The 21,674-nt window shown below is 34.2% G+C and overlaps 1 protein-coding gene across 12 annotated transcripts in view; it reads right to left on the bottom strand.

Annotated features, from left to right (window-relative positions):
- Positions 1–5,332: 5,332 nt before the first annotated feature.
- The window catches only part of QKI (QKI, KH domain containing RNA binding), a 170,516-nt gene continuing 154,174 nt past the window's right edge, over positions 5,333–21,674 (bottom strand). For 5 of the 12 annotated variants that reach the window (XM_026075621.1, XM_026075623.1, XM_026075631.1 and 2 more), the window contains 3 exons: positions 19,239–19,535; positions 16,484–16,558; positions 5,333–11,845 (listed from right to left, as the gene is read on the bottom strand). In XM_026075621.1, the coding sequence (XP_025931406.1) occupies positions 11,829–11,845; positions 16,484–16,558; positions 19,239–19,535 (389 nt within the window). In that variant the 3' untranslated portion in view covers positions 5,333–11,828. The other 7 variants (XM_026075624.1, XM_026075627.1, XM_026075622.1 and 4 more) reach the window with 6 other exon arrangements.

Genomic DNA, 21,674 nt, shown 5'->3' with positions numbered 1-21,674 from the left:
TGGTTCTTCTTTGAAGACTCCAAAACTCTGTCTGTCACAAACAGTATATTTTTCCTTCAGAAGCAAATAGAAAGCTCACTGCAAAATTGGCATCCCAAATGTAACTATTCACAGCTACATGCCTGAGGCTACAAGTATTGTTGTTCTTGCATCAGTTAATTATTTTAAGGCATTTCAGTTTCAAGAATCATATAGTAGTCTGAGAGTTGATCAGGACCTCTCATAATTGCATAGGAGATCTGGTGTTTTTATGCTAACTTTTGTCCCCAAACACAGCCAAGGAAGAGCAATACTAATAAAATAAAAGACAATATCCAGCACCCAAATGTGAATTTAAAAAAGTCATCTTTTTAATTTCCAGTCTCAAAGGAAGACGGTATACATAATGAATGTCATCTCCTACACAATACTTGCACACCTTAAACAGTAACATAGGATGCTGCCTCACTCCATCTTTTTCTTGTCCCTTACATTTATTATATATTATAATAAATCTATAGGCTTATAAAGTGCATCAAGCCATCACTGTATTATAACTGTATTGGGCTAGCTATAGTTAATAAAAAGCTCAAAGTTGTACAACCTCAGCACACAAAGATCAGTGGGAACATCTGTGTGCTAGACTCTTCAAGAACAGAGTGAAGAACAGAGTTTTTGGAGCAGCCATACATTTTCCTGAAGAGCCATAGAAAATTTAAGTAATCTTGGTATTTTTCTTTTTGATGAGATTAATAGTTCCACAGGTAAAAGCAGTGCATTATCTACTCTAGTACTATCATGCCTGTCACTCCTGTTGTACTAAGAAATTCTGGCTTCCACCAACAAGGTTTGTAATACAACCTAATTTTGCCTATCCTGCTGGTTCTCACAAGTGCAACCACTACTCCCTGCTTTTACGTTCCATGGGTAAAGAGACACAAAGAAGTGCTGTTCACTGCAGCTGCATTTCCTCTGTCCCTTCAGCTCTCCCCAAACACGCTGACTGTGAAAAACTGAAATGCATCTCAGTCCAGCCATAATGAGCCTGCACTATGGAGGTTATAAACATAAATGAAGCTAGAGAGCCATCTCTGGCACTGCTGATGCCCACTGAGGTAATTTGATCTGAGACAAGGACTCAGCTGGCCTAGGAAATTGTACTGTGGATTTGACTACACAAGAATTCAAAGATATTTTGTTTTGCTTATATGATTTTTTAAAATACATTCAAGATCATAAGATACTTGGACACATCGGATGATACTAGAGAGCACTCATCACTGTACCATCTGAGAACTTCAGTCTTGAGTGTAGTTATCTGCACCTGCCACTCTGCTAGGGCATTCCTATTAACCTCATTTCACAGATGGGAACTGAAGTACAAAGATTCGGAGCAAGACCCACAAAGGTCCTTAAGCGAAACAGTACTGAGCTTCTTTATGGATAACTGTGGAGGGGAACTGAGAAGGCTAAGTTAGGCCCACTCACACAGTACAGATAAAACAGGGAGAGAGCTGAGCTGCTAAACTAGCTAACACAGGTGTGTTTGAGAGACATGGATTTACYAACCAGAGCTCCCTCTCTGCACTGAAGCAGGCAAGTTGTCTTTCTGTAGATCAGGGATTTCCTTTTTTGTTGCTGTTGTTGCTACATATGGGCAAAAGAAGATAAGGTGATGGTGCATTGTTTGATGGAATGACATTAAAGAACTTTGCTTTTGAAAACCTAGGTAATCACACTCTCCTTATTGAGATACCTGAATAATGCCTAATTCCCACTATGTGTTTTTGCAGATTTGGCTCTAAGGTACTTGCCCAAAATTGAACAAATCATCAGTGATGAAAGAAGCATTTCAAACCCAGGTGTTCCAAGTGTTAGATAGGTGCCCTAATCATTGCTCTTCCATCTGTTTGGACAGAGTCATGTATACTTAAAACAGGCTTTCTAAATAGTCTCACATGTGCACATTCCAATTTAGACCTGAAGTCTTGTTTGTAGTCTTTCTATACCAAGAATGAACTGTACTGCCTGGCCATCCAAAGGAAGGTAAATTTTGCTTAGAAAGTGTAAGATACTACAGAAGGAGGCAGGGCAGAACCTTAAAAGAAGAAAACATGATATTCAAATTAGACTAAAGAAGGAAAGAAGTACAATAGAGAAATTATCAACAAATTTGATTAAGATAACAGGGAGATATTGCAAACCAACTCTTCAGGAACCAATATATTTCAATTTTCTTCACTTAAATTCCCAACATACAGTCTCTGATAAACTTGTCGACATAGTACGGGATTCTTGACAATGCTGCTCTTGATTAGATTTGTCTCCTCCTCTTGGCACATATAAAGTTCAAATCAAATTTATTCACCTGTTTAGGACAGGATTCAAAGCTCTGAAATTATTATTCTTTATCTTCCTTTAATCCACATAAGTGCACATTTCCCATTTTCTCAGAAACAAAGCTCAGTGCCACAGAAGATCTACTTCATTCATTGCCTTTCAGGGAAAGAATCGAAGTTGCCTCATCACTGAGAATAAGGTTACATGGGAAAAGTCATCCAGGAGCATGCAAGTAGTGGCCTCCTTTGCTCTGTAGTACTAGATCCACTCTCCAAGAAATGATCCAGGGAGTTACAGGAGTAGTAGGTATGCAAAGGTCTTCAGAGTAAACCCATGTTAGATTTTGCCACGCTGGTGGCAATCTTAGAACTGGTAAGGGATGTTTTAATTTTTGGAGATTAACAGGTTAGGCTAACCATTAAACTATGTTACCTGCATCAGGATTTTACCATATTTTTATTACCATTTTACCATAGCTAACATCTGAGGCCAAGACTGTAAAACATTCGCTTTAGCTTCCTTTGAAAAAGGCTGTGTTCTTTGAAAAAAACATATATATAATAGTGATTTGCAATATTCTCTAACTAGCTCTGAACTAAGGTGCACTCTTCTTCCCAAGAAGACCTCCTTGTCCATTGTTAGAAATTACTGAACAATAGAAATTCTGGAAACCACAGTTCAAAAGGTAACAGCTAACAAGATATACATTACACTATTACTTCTTTGTACATTCCTAATGCACTTAATACAATGAGACTCCAAAATTAAGTGATCCTATTATCTTTATTGTACTGTAATAATTTCCCATAATATTCTTGTTCATTCAACCTGCCTTTTTATTGCAATAACTTCAACTAAAAAAATACCCCTTTAAAACACTACCCTTCAAGGCAGAGACTGAAAAGTCTTTCATGACACAAACATTCTTGTATACAAAAGACAGAAGGGTTTAATTTCATAATTTAAGAGACTATAAAAACAAACCAGAAGCCATAAGGCAGGGTCAATTGCTTGTTAAATGACTGACCTATGGTAAGAGGAAGTGGGATCTTCTTAGCTTCAGGTAGAGGAAGTACCACCTGTTTCAGAAAGGCCACCCTCAGTGAACAGAAAAATCAATATAATTTGTTCTATAAAGATCCCAGTAGCAAAAGCCATTGTTCTGCTTAGTTTCTTTTCTGCRTATGGAATTTACATATATATAAAATTTAGAGAAAGCATCTTCACTTATTGATGAGCTGCCCAAGTGACACAATGTTGAGAAATGGGCCATATTTTTTTTTTTCCCTTGAGCTTCACCTCCGAGCTATCCACCTTGCTGTTTGCAGTAGTCAACGTCGTTTGTCAATAAAGATAAAACACTGAAAACACAATGACACAAATTCAAGGCAAACGTAAGCTATATCATTTTATAATATTTCTTTCTAATCTATATTGCTTTAAAGACTTAGTTTAAAGAATGATGTATAATTTGGGGAGTTACTGGCTTATTGTGGTTGATAATTTTTTAGGAGAAATCAGCTCAACAGGTATTGGCTGTCAATAGTCTATTTTTGACTGTCTGAGATCTTGATAGGGATACCGAGAAAGCAATAGATAATACCTCTTCATACTTTTGTTGGTAGACCTGAACAGCAAAGTGAAAGACATTCATTTCAGACACTGCATTTCACACTCTTTGATAATTAATGTCTCTCCTTACTTAGACAGACAATGGCTAAGTTTGGTGTATTTCCTCAGGGGAAGTACAGTAACTGTAGTAAAAGCATTTAGGAGAAATCTAGTGAAGTTAGGCCATCAGCTATAAACATATCAAAACCACTTATGCAGAAAGCATTGGTATAAGCAACAGCAAAGTCTGTAGATAGAAAATTTCCAGTCATTAATTTCCACATCTACCTTTAATTTGTAGAACAATAAATACAATACCTAGCATAAATATAATCAAAGGTAGATACTACTGAGTAAATTCTCTTGGTGCAAGAGAAGAGGAAGATGGTCCTAATTCTGTTTGCTGAGGCTCAGAATGGAGTAAGGAGTGGGTTTGCACAGTGCACATATTCTAGACAGCCCAAGAAAGTGGTTAGTGAGGATGTGCCCACACTTCAACCAGGCCTGACTGCAGTGTGCAGGCATACTTGAGTGCCTCCAGAGTAACAGCGAAGATGTTGAGGGCTGCTTTACTTCCTCAAGCAGCATACATCCAATAATGGCTCTGCATTTTTACTGCTATGAATTAGCAAGATTAAAGCTAGCTCAGATATGGCTACATGGCACACTTTGTAGAGATTCATCATGAAATAAAACTTTAAATGCTAATTACACCAAATTTTTCTTTCCTTCCTAGAACAATGCAAAAAAGGAAGTGTACCCAAACACTGCTATTTAGCTTCCCTTCTCATATTTTCCCAGGTTCCTACAGATACCTCATTCAGCCTTATCTGCTGTGTTCTTGTGAAGCACACAAATTTTCATTTAAAGAATGAAAGTTTTTTTGCCCCCCCCTTTTTTTAAGCAAAAAATAACTTTTCTATATAAATTCCCTCAAACTATAAACAGATGTTATCACATAGATATCAAATCAATGCAAATGTTAAAACACAGTAATCTGTTTCCTCTCTGAAGTGTGTTTCTCACTAGATTCATATTAGCTAAGGTGGCAAGTTATCTTCATTTTCTATAGTAAACAGAAAAAAATACAGTATGTTAGCTCTACTATAGTTTTTTTTTCCTCATTTGCTCTAACAATAGTAATAGTGATGCTTACAGAACTGTAACAACATTGTAATTACTTGGTCATCTCTAAGAAGTTTATAAAATACAAAATATGTATTGCATTTTATGGTATGTAATGCATAATTGATTCATTTCTAATTATAGGCAACACAGCATACGCAATAAGCAACTGTTAAGTAAACAAATATCCTGGTAATCAAATGACTATGAAAATTTAAATCTCTTCAACAAGTAAAATCTTTCATAACAGTGCTAAAAGCATTAATGAAAGTTGAAGTGTGACAAATGTACATTCTTTATTCTGTTGTTTAGATACAGAATAAAATTTTTCAGAAAATAAAACTATAGCTGCAGCATTGAGAGCTGTCAATTGGCTTTTGAGGATAAAGTACATGCACTTTTTCCAGTTATTTTATTGCACATAATGTACAGTCATAATTGGTGTTTTATTTACATGTGTTTTGGCAATGTCCATGTTTTTTTCCCCTCAGAATACATTATTTTGCACAAACAAAAACTTGTTTCACACAAACTGCCATAATACAAGTCAAAGGAAATATATATACGTACGTGTGTGTGTGTGTGTGTGTGCGCGCGCATGCATGCGTGTGTGTATATATATATATTTTTTTCCTTCTATTATTTCAGATCTCAGTTAAACTTTGCTTTGGGAGTCAGATTCCTCCTAGTTAGTCTGTCGTCAAAAGATGGACATCAGAGCTGCTGGCATGAAAATGTTATTACTGCAAGTAACTACCTGCTGTGCCTAACACCCACCTCCTATGTAGAACCATACCACCTGCGATTAGTGAGTAGGCACATAGAAAGAAGAGCACTGTACTTTTGTTAACCAGTTTGATTCAACATTGATTACCATGTGTTAATGTTATGGTACATATGTTATTTGAACAGTATTCCATTAATAGTGTTTAGAAAAATATATCAAATATGTTAAAAATAAAATAGAAATTCCAGTAACGATAATTATGCACTTACACCCTAGGAATGTGTTCCTTGGATTTCATTTTGTGCAATGTATTATTTATGAAGTTATTTTGTTATCCAGATACAAAGGAAAGTTTCAAATAATTGTATCTTTCCCTTGAGTTAAAATAATTACTTAGTGGATAGCAACACACTTCAATGTTTCCCTGCATTTTCAATGCAGAAAACCTTTTAGTGGTCCCCATCAATTAAAGAGTACAATCTGGGAATAAACTATTAATCATATGCAGATTTTTACATACTTTTTAAATATCTGTTCAAATAGAATATCAATATAGTAAGTACACACTGAACATATGTTCATTAAAAATATTTGAAAGCTGTCCCTCAAGACTCTTTATGAGATGTACCCCAGATTGATACACAGAAAAACTGCTTTTTGAGAAACCAAATTCATTGTATTTTGGTACGATCATTCACTTTTAAGAACTGAATAGCAATGCTCAGATTTTATTTGAAAGGTTCTGTAGTGTTTTTGTTTACATTCTGACCTACTGAAAAAAAATTAGGTTTAACTAGGGTAATTCCATTTTACTGGCTGGAACAGCAACTCTCTAATTGACTTGAATATGTGATCTTTCAAACGTTAAGACAATTAAACCCCATAATAATAATAATGATGATGATGAACAACCTATCTTCAAAGATGTAGCAATGTTGAAGCTACCCTCAAATTAAGTTCTAAAAATAGGCTGTTTCTTTTCTATAAGCAAAGTAGGAAATAGTCAAATATTCAGATAGCTGCTTAGGTAAACTGAGAAATGCATTTAATAGTCAACAGTAATCAGTACAAAATTTTGATTTTAGAGTTTTCATTTTTTTGCTTTCCTTTAGCTTTAAAGTACTTCAAAGTTTAGGGCCACTTTCACTACTTCAGATGATGTAGAATGAGATGAAAATGCACTGTGGACAAAGTATGAGAGTAGTTCATGTTTAATAAAAGTGTAAAAAATAAAAATATTACAGAAAAATAGTAGTTCTGGGAATAGAAGTATTCAGTGTAAAAACACTAATAGTTTGTCCCATCCAGAAAGTCTCACTTAAACTGGAGAGTACCTCAAAGAGTTTAAACACATATCTCTTCAAACAATATTTTAAGCATATATATTAGCTCTAAAATCATGATTGTGCGTTAATCTAATCAAAAGATCCTGATGTTATCCATTGTAACTGATGTAATTTTTTTCATCACCTACCTACCACTGACTTTTAGAATAGTAATGTACTCATGATATGTTAAATTAAAAAAAATTTCTTTACAAGTGAAGCTATTCTAAATGGATATTTCAACTGTACTTATAAATATTTGTAAAGCAAATATTCAAATCTATTAAAAAACTAACAAATATTTTCATCAGTGCTAGCCTGTTTTTCCTCCATCAAATAAAGATGCATTCTATTGTAATTAATATCAATATTGTGAGAACTTTTTGAAATTAAAATTTTATATCACAAGTTATTTCAAAATATGTACTTTGAAACATCATATAAAGAAGGGCTTTGAACAGATGCAAAGACTCCTCATCTGAATTTTTAATACCTAGGGGAAAAAATTAGGGTTTCACAAAAAGTTAACCATTGATATCTGAAAAAGTGTTATACATCACAGATCTCCCTAGACATTAGCTGTAACTATTGTCCACTTAACATCACAAATCTAGGAGGACCAACCAGGCTACATAAAGAAGCCTCAGAAAAGAGAATCTTTAAGAAACAGAAATGTTTCTGTAAAAATAATTTGTATACATGTACATTCAAAACATATACACTTTATTCCAGCATTTTCACCATTTCAATTCCCTGCATTCATGTTGCTACAGCCATCCACAGGGATAAATATCATACAAAGGCAGCCCTGGAATTTGAAATGGCTATTGCTTGGTAATTTAGTGAAAGGTGTATTTTTGTACTTTCTGCAGTTGTTAGAAAATGATCCAGTTTGACGTTTGGCTTATGGAAATTGTACTCACCTGAGCTAGGCAATACTGGTAGACTATAGCAGAAGTACAAAAAAATTACATAAAAACAGCATAACATGAAGGAAATAAGGCATTCAGCATGGGGAAAAAAAAACAATTTTGTATTTCAAATGTACTGTAATTATATCTAGAAGTATTTCATGCTTAGAAATGTCACATGATGCAACAGTGAATCAGGTGCCAAAAACAACAAATCACAAGTTACTATGAGATTAACTGCAACCTCTGAATGGTTCAACAAAGAATCAAACTGGATTTTTCTGTACACCATCACATGATTTACCAATACATTGGCATCTTTGCTCTTTTGCTGTGAGCCGACAGTAATTATTTTAGAGAAAGAAAAAGAAAGTGTGGAATTAGTAATGCAGATGCTGAAAGGCAAGTGGCAAGATTCTACAAGAAGAATGCCTCAAAAAATGCTATTTTGTTCCCATTTCTACTGGCACCTATTCCCCAAGGTAAAAGGCCAGAATGACCAAAGCCATCTTAATAGTAGTGTGCAGAATGTCAGCCAACAAACAACATAAAAACAAATCACTTTGTGTTATCTGTGGTCACGTTCTTCAGGGTTAGTCCAGTAACTCAAGACTACATTCTTCCGTCTTTGTTTGTTTTAATTAAAACATGTAATGGTTAATAAACAGACATAGTCCAGAGTTAGTAGGTTGGTATTATAACATTTATTAAAATAATGCTATGGGTTAATAGAAACAGCAAAGAACCAAAGAATTAAAATGCAAGCTATGTAAAAACCCAACTAAAACCCAAATATGTCTAATGTATTCATCCAGTAGCTAACTAAAAGCCCAAGAAAGACAACACTCCCAATATAATAAAGTACTGCAAAACAATTGGCAATTTCTCAGTTATCAAAATTGTGGGTTTTGCATTTTTGTATCCTTTTTTCTCAATCAGGAAAAAAATTCTTTTGAATGTTATATAACATACATATAAAACAAGATAGAAAAATACATTATAAACTTGTAACAATGGCTGTAAATACATTATCTTACATGTTTCTCATAGGCAATAGGTTGGTTATGGTACATACATAGCATGAAACTACTAAGATAATAAAGAATAGACAAATACATGTCATCTGTACGGTTACATACAAGCGACACTCCCATCTACCCACTCTAAAAAAAAATTACATAATACTGTCAGAAAGAAGTCTTAAAACTACTTATTTTAATAAAGAAAAAGTCATTAAAGAATGATAATACTGAGAACCAAGGCATTCAGAGATTTCAAAAGTCATGCTTTTTTTTTTTTTAAAGTTGATCCAAAATTTTGTCAACTAAGTTTTCAGAAGTTTGTTCAGAGCAAACATTACTTTCACATGTCACACATCTATTTCATACAGTTCCCTCCCCCCCCATAAAAGACCTTTGATAAACATCTAAAATGTCCAGGTTTTATCATAGTTGAGATGAAACTAGATCAAATACTGGTATTGTTTTAGCAAATCTCTCTTCAAATGTTTGAGTGTCGCAAGTTTATTAAACCAACCAACCAAAAAAAATTCAAAATGGCACAGCATATACTGTAAGTAAAAATCAACACAACWGTATGTGTAACAGGAAGACAAAGCTGGTGGCACAATAAACAAAAAGCTAGCTGAATATGAAAGGATGAATGTCTATTGCATAGTAAATAAACTGATAATTATTTCCAGGTGAGACAAGATGTTAGATGAGGTCACCATGCAGGTGCTTAAAATGTAAGCCCTCTTAGCTTACTATTGACCTTTCATTTGGAAGCTGTGAAGATTTGCAGGAGGAGAATAAGTTGACAAGAAGGGGAATAAAATTATCACCTGATATTTGCCAAGTTTAGTAGAGCCTCACAAGAACTAATACTTAATGTTTTTAGAATTAAACACTGTGTGTTCAACAGCTTCAACTCTTGCAACTGCCCAGCTGTATGAAGATCATGTGGAAATAAAGGTTAAAAACTCAGTAAAGCTGGACTTCAATCAACTGATGTGCCTCTCCTACTTCTATAATTATGAGAAAAAAACAGTAGGCAGATCTAACATTAATCAAACAGGAGCTGAAAAATAAATAACCTGCACACTGTTTGATGCTGCAGGAGCTGCTTATGAAAACTGGGGACATGCTCAGACTGTAACTGAAAGCCAGTTAAGCACTTTCAGTTTCATTATCCACAGAACATTATTTTTATGGGCGACTCTGAAGCCTACTATACTTGATGTATATCTATTCCAACCAAAGTCAAGAAAATTCCCCTCCATCCCTGAACAATAATGAAATACTTCCATCTCTACAAACATTTCCCAGCTAATACTCTATTTTAGAATGAGACAGGCTGTATCACAGAACCCTTTGGTTTACGTTGCACAAGYACTGTATTAGCTACGACGTAAAAGTAGAATTGTTGAAATAACGATGGGCTGGTTTTGACAAAAATTATAAAATGTTTTACATAATGAGATTTTGGCAAAGTCACGTCACACTAATATGGCAAAAATCAGGTAATTAATATGGTCAACTCATCATTTGTCTTTCCTCACAGCTTCTTTTCACATACTGGGCGACTGAGTGGCATGCAGTAACTTGTCTGAGGGAGAAGCTGAGTATACAAGACATTTGACTAAATGACCATGAAGAAAATAAGGCACTTCCTTTTCTTTAGACTTATTCCAATACTTAAAAAATAAAAAAGAAAGACTAAAAGGCTCTTTTGGTCTTTTGTTTCTTGACAACCACCAGAAAAAATCATTTAATGAAATAAAGGGTTTCTTTGTTCTTTTTTTCTTTTTTTTATAACACTTGAAAGTATAAAATGCTACATTTCCAAAAATATATTTTTTTCTGCACCAGCACCCTTGTATAGTAAAAGTATCTACTTTTTTGTTCATTTTGTTTCAATGCACTACACTTTATCTACAATTTCATTACATGTATACAGCAAATAGGCAAGCATGGCTTTTACATCCTTAATGAAATTTTTCTATACAGGGAAGTTTAAAAAAAATATTTGAACAGTTTGCCCAGTAATGTGACACATAATGCATGTACCTTGTTCTCATGTAATCTTCCGAGGAGATTAAAGTATGGTTAAAATAATTTAAACTCAGATTTTGCTTTAATAGTGTTGCTGTTTTGTTCTCTGCATTAACATAGTTCTGAAAAGTCGTTGCAATCTATATTTCATGGCACACTCTCTTTTAAAACATCCAATTTGGCAGGCGATAGAAAAAAGGCTGCAACTTCCGCCCTTTGAGGGCACTGGTAGTGACTAAACAGCGTATCAAATTTTGAATACTTTTTGGAATCCCTTCACCAATGACACCCCTGACCAAAGGTTCATGCATGATGCATCATCACACAGTACATTCAGAGAGAGCTTTGACTTCTTTTTGAGAAGAAAAAAATTCCTAGAAGTCTCTCACAGTAACTGCCTCTGTCATCGGGTAGCTAAGGGACATCTGTCTCCGTCTCTCGCGAGGCCTTCTTACCGTTCGCTGCGGGTGGGACACTAGAGGATGATCAGTGCTGAGGGATGAATTGGACCTTATTGCTTTACTACTATTCAGTGCAGGTTCTAGAACCACTTTCACCCAAACAGGAGGAAAAAAAAGCAGAGTTGGAGGACAACAATTTCTTTGTCTTTTTGTTAGATGGTAAGACGAACGGACAAGTGCCCCAGCTCGCTGCACTGAAGACAGGCAAGCAAAGGCGATTACCAGTTAACTGATCAGCAGGCAGGCATGGTCAGGTCATCATTGGGTGAAGAGTTCAGAGGTCAGAAGGTCATAGGTTAGTTGCCGGTGGCGGCTGGGTGGTTAGAAACAAAAAAAAACAAAACAAAAAAAGAAAGAAAAGATAGAGAAGAGATTAGTTCCAGCTAGTGACGGCTTAATGACAACATGAAAACTAATCACAACTAATAAAAAACAAGCATGTTTAATTCTGACATACTGATCGACACCATCTACAGAATGCAATAAAATCATGACAGCCCTCTATCATGATTTGAACATGTGAAGGAGAAGCCCACTCCCACAAAACTGGTTAACAGGAGAAATAGAGATAAAATACGACTAACGACTAATGGTTAGTAGCAGTCGATGAAGGAAACTGGAGAACAAAAACAATGAACAGTTTTGGAACTCGGTAAAAAGAATTTGGAAACAACAGTCAGTGCACAGGATCAGTATCTGACTGCTATTAAGCATTAGTACTTTCCCAGGTGCAAGCATTAAAGCAACTATTAATGATGGATGTGATTATTAATAACTGGTTGTTAAAAGAAATGAACCTAAGGAATTCTGAACTTACATAAACAATTTGGTTCAACAAACTATGGGCCAAACAAAGKTTTTTTGTTCAATAAATTTTTTATTGCCTTTCATTTATTCTATTTACAAACAACATGGAATTTCTTGGCCTCATGATACAAAGCAATACTAAACTGTAGTCTAGCAGTGTAGGCATCATCATTGGGAACCAGGAAAACGCTAAGCCTACTACTCGAGCCAGCATTTTCCTGTTCAAAATACTATTTTACACGTATAGGACACTTATAAAATGCACTTGCATGTAAACACTGTAAAAGTCCTGCCATTTTAAATTCTATACTTAAAAAGCTCTAAGTACATCAAAAAATAGAGAAAATATCTAATTGATACTAATAAAGCATTTTAAAACTACAAACAGCTCTCTTTATTCATTTTCAAAGCTAATACTCTGCAAATACAATAAAATCTGACATTTCATATACATTCCTGCTTTATATTTTTATATTTTAAAAGAAGCCACCTGTAAATACTATTTTCTTTTGCAAAAAACAAAACAAAACAAAAAACAAAACACAAAACATAAACAAATTACAGTAAAACATAAAAAAGTTCTCAAGTGGAAAGTTATCATTCCCAATGTTCTTGAGCTGTTCCTTCTTTAATCATTCTCTCACATTCTCCTTCACCAAACTTGGTCCACTTAACAGTAGTATTTTTTTTTTTTTTTTAAGACTCATTCAACAGCTTAATTATAGCTAATAAATTCTGAGGTTGATAAAGTTTTTGTACTGTTGCCATTTTGACTAAGGCAGAGGAGATGAAAGTGAGAAAGGTATTCAGTGCAAAGTCAGATTTGTGCCATTTCATAAAATGAAGTCCAGTAGCTGTAATATTCACAGATCGATTTAGCAATCTTTCTCATGGGTTGATTTACTTTCACATAATAACAATGGCCTATCATTTAGGATACAGTTTATAAACACTAACAAAAAAAATTACTACTGTAGCATAAATGAGACCACATGTTCCCTGAATTTCTCCAAGATCATGCTAAAGTGGGCTTTGTTTAAATTAAAACGGCTGTTTCAAAAATAAGCGAAAATAAAAATAAATATTTAATGTGGCACAATCTCACCACTTTACAGGTATACTAGAAACACAGACTCTTAAAGCATTTTTGATAGTGATTACAATTTTGATTAAATGGTATTAAAATTTATATATAAATTATGTGACAGTTGGTTTTGATAAAATATTCAAGAAAATCCTCAGCATTAACATTTCTTGTGGAGTTTATAATCAAAGCAAGCTACCTTTTAAAAATACCAGTACACCTGTGATACATCCTCTGCCAAGTCTCTGGCCTTCTACAGTACACACAGGTTTGTCAACTGTGCAACACCATTTACAGTTTATTACAAGTAAATCAGTCAGTCTCTCTGTTATATGAATCAAATTCAATTCTGTATTATTTATAAACTGGGGTTTTATTCTTAGTTAAAATGAGCTATATTTGTCAGCCCTTCACCAATTCTAAATGCTTAGTTGTAAAACATTTACATGTTTGGAGATTCTTGCTTTAAATGCAGTACTTATCTCTAAAAAAAAATATGCAAAGAATAAAAACCTACTTAAAAAGTGAATGCAGTAGTACTACAAAGTCATCTGAAAGTCGACTTAGAAGGGTTTTTTTTTTTAAACTTTAGACCCAATGAATGCATATATATTTTTTGTGACATTTAACTTAAATCCTTTTACACATTGGAAAACAAAAATACTATTTCGGTTTGCTGACATTGTTTTTCATGGCTATAGTTATAGAAATATAATTGACAGAATAACCCAATAGGTGAATATGGTAAATATTGATAGTATTCTAATTCTACAACAAAATTTTAACTCATTAAAAAAATCTGTTTTATTGCTGAACAATATTCTCTCTAAAACCTTTCATAAAACTGTTAAATATGTGCAGTGATAATCTTGGCTTTCAAAATTCAAGATACAATGAAGTATAATCTTAAAATTAACTCTGTGTAAGTTTCTTAATCCACTGATATAATTTAGATGATACTTTAAAATAATGTTCATCTGAAATAATTGGCATGGTTTTCATGCAAAGAGATAGAGAGGAATGTATGACTCACTCCATAGGAGATACTGTATTTGTTTGTTTTTTTTTTTTTTTCAAATACAGTGAACTTCTAGTATCGCTAGATACAAACACTGTATCATCAGAAAAATGGGGATGTTTTAAAGGAAGGTGAAATGGTACCAATAATTATTTCAGTGACTTGTAAGTGACAACCCCAGATGAAACATCTAAGCCCTTCACAAAAAAAAATTAAAATATGTGTTAAGTAAGTAAACATTACAATGATGAAATGAAACAAAACAACATATAAGTAAAACCCCTGTGCTTCATTACGGTATTTACTAGTCTCAGGCAAATATGTAACTAAACAAACAGGTGTTTTTACCTGCCCCCTGAAGCCTAGCACATGCAGATCAAGAAAGATCATTAGCAAAAACTGAATTTGGCAACACGAGGTCAAACTTTTAAAGATAAGCAAATTCTTAATATCCATTGCTGTTGACAGAAAATAGGCTTTATCATTTTTTTTTCCTTTTTCTTTTTTTTTTTTTTTTTTGGGGGGGTGGTAAATATGGGCTATGAGCTTATTCTGATTATGCCCTGCTGCCCATTGAAGAGTTTTCAAAAAACGGGAACAAGCCTAGGGGCTGTAATAGCATGAGGCAATATAAAAGAAGAAGCAACTTTCTAGAAAACTTAAGTAGTGTCTGTACATCAGCTTTACATTTTTTTGTAAAGCATGAGATCCTTACATATGAAAGGTAAAAGTGTTATATAAATACTACAAGTATCCAGGAGGGCCATTTTTACTGTATTGACTAAAATCTGTACTGTGTCTCTTAGTTAAATTATAGGAGGTTGGCAGAAGTGAAGAGTAGTCTATGTTAAGAGATGTCAGATGTGTCACCTGAATGTGGTTTTTGAATATTACAATATCATGGAAGCCTGCACAACACTGATTTTGATGAGAGCAGAATAATAATACTTGGCACTTACATAATGCTTTGCATCCTCAAAGCCCTGTACAAACAAGAACCCCCACAACACCCCTGTGAGGTAGGGAAGTATTATTATCCTTATTTTACAGATGGGAAAACATACACAGAGAGATTAAATGACTTGCCAAAACCCACACAGAGTCAGCAGCAGAGCTGGGATAAGAATTCAGGAGTTCCTGTGCTCAGCCCCCACTGCTTCCTAGCCAATGTCAATAAACCGAAAATATCACTTTTCTGAATAAGCTTAAATACTTCATTCAGGGGTCCAAAGGCATTACATTTGAGGAACAGGAGAAAAATGAAGATTTAGTTTCCATTCAACAGTTAGAGAGAGATGCCCAAATATTGGATGTCATCTCACCAACAGGACTTCAAAAGTTGCTTCTCCTTCAGGTTACACATTTTAGCAGCAAAAGACATACCAAGAAATCCATTTTGGCAATAAACCAAAACACCCCCCACTCCTGCCCTTATTAATTCAAACTCAAACAACTTTTGAAGTATTATCTTCACAGCCCTTACCTTTCTGAATTCAGGTAGGTATCTGAGAACATGCATCCTTCTCAAAATATACAGTATAGTGGCTCAAAAGTTTATTGGAAAAAAGGAAAATCTAAATCTTCAGATTTCTCCAGACACAGACAGGAGGCATTTATTCCTTTATTTCTGTCTCATTAAACAACCACCCACTCATTTTATTTTGCAACACCAATCTGATACTTCTACACCAATTAAAAGAACAAATTTTGGGGGGAAACAAATTAATTATTGCAGTACTGAATTCATAGCATTTCCTGAAGCAGATAGATCTTTAAATAGTTTTAAAAAGGGATTGGTTATAGCATTTATATTAAATATATCACAAAGTTTATATATTTCATTTAGCTGGGAAAGCTAAGTTTACAAAATGTTTTTAAAACTGCAAGCACTCCCAAAGCTCTAAATTATTAACTATTTAGATTTTTGAGGAAAAAAAAATGAATGGGTCAAATATGGTATTTGGTTAACCAGCTGTGGTGTTGCAAATCTCATGTACACTCAAAGCATTTCTTACAAACAAGAACTGCAGAACTAAACTAACCTCGGTCTGCGGTCACAATCCTTTGGTAAGGATGGACACGCATATCGTGCCTTCGAACTTTAGTAGCCACCGCACCTAGTTAAATTGCAATTACCAAGACAAAGTTAGAAAACATTCAAAGAAAACATTAACAGCAGGTTTATCAAAATGGATTTAAATGATCATTAACTACAAAAGTTCATTTTAAGAAAAGCAACAAGTTAAGGCACAGTAGTTTCAAATCTTAACCTTAATAAGAAGTTTGTCTGTGCAGATTAATATTGCATTTATTTTAAACATCCTGGCCTTAACCTGTTTAATCCATTCATTTACAATCCCAAAATTACAGTATTTCATGAAATCTATTAGACCCAAGCATATTTAAGCTTTACTAGTCACATATTCACTGAAGTGCCTTTCTTGCAGCAGGACTATTTTAAATAATGCCATTTTTTAATACTGACAATTATTTCCTAACCTTAAGATCATTTCCAGTTCTACCACAAATAAAGTTTTAAAGCAATTCTTCAAGCCTACAGATTGTGATTTTAAATTTTAAGTCAATAAGTATGAACTGCAATGAATTAGGTGATTAGTAAAGCAAACACTATATAAAACACTTAGCAGTCAGTATACTACTATACACTCATAAATTACAGCTACTCTGTAATAATAGGGGCTAATCCAAATTAATAGCACTATTTTATTTTATATCTATGTGCAAAAAAGTGCAAGTAAGTCACTGACTGCTAGGCCAAGCTTTTTTCAAGGCTGCTGAAACTAAGCATTTGTTAAAATTCAGATCTGATGAAGGATCGGTTAAGACCGTTCTTGAATTCTTAGCCTTTCGTTGGGAAAGCCATACCTAAAGATAAAAGGAAGGGAATTAAAAGTTAGTCACCAACTAAAATTTGATCCCAACACCAATATTCCCAAAAGTACTAATAGGGACACATTACTCTGTTATTTTTAACTGAATTAATTTAAGACATTGTAATAGTCCACCGCAAAGTGGACAGAATTAAGCATATTATTAATGAGAATGAGTACATTACAAATTAAAGCTCAATGAAAAACTCATTTAATTCAATTAACTGCATACAATTGCTCACATGATAGAGCTGTATTAGAATAAATGATTCTATACTACCTAAGTGGTGGTTTTCTTTTTCTTTTTTTCTTTTTTATTGTTTTTAAATAAGATTCTTTGGTGAAATCTACTTTGTGCAATTCACCTGTGCTCTCAGCTATGCCCTAAAGTACATAATGGCCATTTTAGGAGTAATTCTTCCTCCTCTCCTTTTATATAAAATTCTGCAAGAGATCAATGAAAGTTCTCTGCATCGTACTAAGTTATTACTATGCAAAGATGTATTTCTCTACTGGATATCAACTGAATTCAGCAGGGAGGGGGGGTTGCCACTAAACAGCAACTGACACCTGTAAATGCAACTTCATCTCAGGAGGTGCTGCAGGTGCCACCATGAGGACTCACAAATTGTGCAGGTGGGGAAGCTGGGGAGAGCACATACGTGTTTGTGGGAGATTAATAAATGATGACATTATCATACTGTCACTGAATATTGGCTATGGGATAATGGACAAAAACCTCAAGCTGCTCAAAGACAGCCCTACTACATACTTTTGCCCTGCTAAACTTTTATTAGTGACTCTCACTAATCCTGAAAGGGAGAAGTCTGAAGTACATTTTCCTTTTTACTGTATTAATGTAACATGGAAACATGCACACATACAAATAACACAAACAACAACAATTCTTCGCTGAAGTGAAACACTGGATTTTTACATTTCTTTCAACAAAATATTGACTTTGAGCCTTATTGTCCAATGTTCATCAGAGACGTTTAGAATTCGTGTAAATCAATAACTGCCACTGAACAAACTAAGAACAAAGTCCTATAAAAATCAACAACATTATGCAGGACCAAGGTCATATGCAATTCAGAGCAAACTAAAGAGAAAAGATTATTTATATTCTGTAGAGAGTAGGGATGGAAGAAACTATTGGAACAGCTTGTTCCATATTGACCAACTAACTGAATTGTACTGGATGCTATATTATTCTCGCCTTGCTGTATCAAGTCAGTGGTCTGAAATATTAGGAATGATGGACATTTCAATGCACTGTATATAAAAGAAGCCATCAGTAAAGTTGCTGAGTGTATCATCCTTTGGTCAGAACTTACTTTCCTATATATTCACTGAAATTATTTTCTGCTTACAAACTGATTTAGAGCTTTGTGACACTGGGGAGATTTATCCATCATGTACCATATAAAGCAGCAAAAAAAAAAAAAAAAAAAAGGAGAAAAAAACTTCAATTCTTTCCAGTTTTGCTACCAAAAAGATTTAGCAAAATCAAAAGTTATCTCTTTAAAGACTGCTGGAAATTAGTTCATGTTTAAGATAGCACAAACAAATGTGGTATTTATGAGAGTACGAATTATGTACATTATAGTAGAGGTCAATTTCTAWTTGTTTTTCTTTTTGTCTAGTATCTGCCAGCTAGTGCCACACAAATGTTTTCTTTATAGTAATCTTATTAATATATTATATGCACATATTTAACAATGCAAGCATATTAACAATGTTTAGAAGTTACTCCATTTGAGCAATCTCCCTAGGTAATTTTATGATATAGCTGAGGAAAGATTGGTGTCTCAAAAGTTTTTTTTGAGTCCCCTGATCTCCATCTTTCAAATAGCATAAAAACAGATACGATATACCTCCGGTCATCTGCATATGAAAATCTTACCTAATACACCACTAGGTTCAATAGGATACTCAAGGATTGACGTAGCTGGTGCCAGCGTGTAGGGGTATTCGTATGGTGTGTAAATTAAACCAGCTTCGGGTCCTGGTGGAACTATTGCAGCGGTCGGGTGAGGAGTTCCGTTTGGCATGACAGCGGTTTGTATTTGTCTGATCAAAGGCATTATGGTAGGGCCAGCTGGCGTAGGGGTACGCAGGGCAGCTGGTGGGAGAACAGGCGCAGGCCCAGTAATAATCCTTGGAGCCTGGGCTGTTGCTGCAAGAGAAAAGGCAAGGGCTGCTACAGTAAGCAAAGAAATTCAGAAGAAAGTGTAGAGATAGCAGTAAAAAACGTGGAAAGAATGGGAAAAAAAGGGAAAAGTAGGAAAGAAGAAAAATAAAAGGAAATCATTAGTACATGCGCTGATCACACAGTGCCAAAGCACACCATTCAAATGCAAACAGCTTTTCATTTTCCAGTGTGATTAAGTATGAACATGCAAAATAAAAAAGCCATTGTAAAACAGTGAGGTAGATTTCTCAAACAGGTTACATAGCACAAAAGCTCCATTTAGACCACATTTCTTCACTTATGCTATCAAGACTGCATGAGACTGAGATGCATGCAGGAGATACAAGGAAAATACTGTCATAATCAAATACAGAATATAAAATGTAGTGCARCTACAGAGTCCACAGACATTCAGTTATGCAGAGCTGCCATATGAGTTCTACAGTTCTTATATATCTTAAAATTGTATTTAAACATATAGACAAATCCAATTTCCAGGATCAGTGAAGTTCAAGATAACCTGGCAACAGAATGCCTCTCCTCTCCCACTATAGGATGAATAAAATAGACACAAAAGCGATCTCCGTACCAAATTTCCCAAAAGAAAACATTTCCTTGCATATTAGAAATTCACTATGGCCTTGCTTATGTTAAAGGAAATAGGGGCTTTAATTTTCTTTTGTTCTTTCTTTCTGTCTTTTTTTGCATGGTGGTAGCACATTTCAATTAAATGCTATTTGAAGCCTGTTGTCACCCAATATGAACAACTTCTTAAAAACTAACGTAGATCAGCTGGTAATAGTCCATCTTAGAGGGTTAGAATTTACAAATTTCTGTGCATTAATGTTGTTCTACATTGATTTAACAGGTGGTCAGAAAAGAGGAATGTGGGGGAAAAGACTTTCAGATTTTGACTTTTTTTTTTTTTTTTTTTTTAAGTTCAGGTCTAATGTAGAATTAAAAACAAAAACAATTTGTTCTTTTCCTTTTTAAAAGTGAAATAAACCACCATGGCTTCTACATCTTCAGGTTTTCAGTTAAGTCAAAGCACACAAAAATGAAAAAGTCTTCTTCATCAAAAAGTGGGTATTAGGGTGAAAACCTCTGGTCAGAAAAATGAAAAAAATCCCATCTCCCCTACTTATACTGATGCAATAGACGAGTGGGAATAGATCAGACAAAGAAATTGCTCAAATTAATATAAAAGTTTCTATGCAACAGTTTGCATCCATTTAAGCTAATTTGAAAGCTATTTTACTCATAAATTTGCATTAAATTGAGGACTAACATAGGTTTAAAACTGATTTAGTTTTAAACACTATGGTGTTGATTAGGGCTGAAAGATAAAACCAACCATTGTAGTGATAAAAAGACCTTGCTTATTTCTCTTTTCAAATCAGAATAATTACACCGGTGTAAGCACTCTCAAATTGACATAACTGCATTCCAACCTTTAAACTTATCCAACATTGAAACGGTGACTATATAGAGAAACAATTTTGCAAATATCAGTAGGTCCTTAGTGAAAAGACTGTTTTGACTGTGCTTACATTTGACATCTGTATCATAGCTACAGTAAAAATTTACTTTGGAAGAGTATCAGCAACTACATTTTCAGCAACAAGATTTAGATTTAAAATCAGAGAAAAAAATTTCTCACATGTAGTAGGTATATGCTCTCATTAGTAGTTGTACATAATTAATTTCCAAATTTAAAACTGTGCATACAAGTGTTTGCAAAAGCATTCACACACCAAACTAATGGAAGAAATCATAAAAATGGCTCATTACATCACTGATCTCTGTGAACTCATGTGTGAAATCAGTTGATGAATCATTGGAAAAACATAACATTGGGGTGACACATGCAAGCAAGATGAAAGGAAGAAATATAATACAGAAAAATGTATTCACAGTATTTTGAACATCTGTAACATTCTCAAATTAATCTCTAAAAAATAAGATTGAAAAGGAGTCCATTGTCTTTTATATATATTAAAGAAAAAATATTGTAAAATAGAAAAATCTGGCTTAAGGGTTGAATTTTGATTAAACTGTGTGTTTGTAAATATTTCAACCCATACATACTGTTTGAAAAAAAAAAAGGGGGGGGGGGATAGTTAAAACCCATCTCCAGGAGATCCTCTG

This window comes from Apteryx rowi, unplaced genomic scaffold (assembly GCF_003343035.1).
Source record: "Apteryx rowi isolate R43461 unplaced genomic scaffold, aptRow1 scaffold_408, whole genome shotgun sequence".
In the NCBI taxonomy this organism is placed as follows: Eukaryota; Metazoa; Chordata; class Aves; order Apterygiformes; family Apterygidae; genus Apteryx; species Apteryx rowi.
The sequence above is the reverse complement of the archived record's forward strand: the minus strand, read 5'-3'. Positions and strand labels throughout refer to the sequence as shown.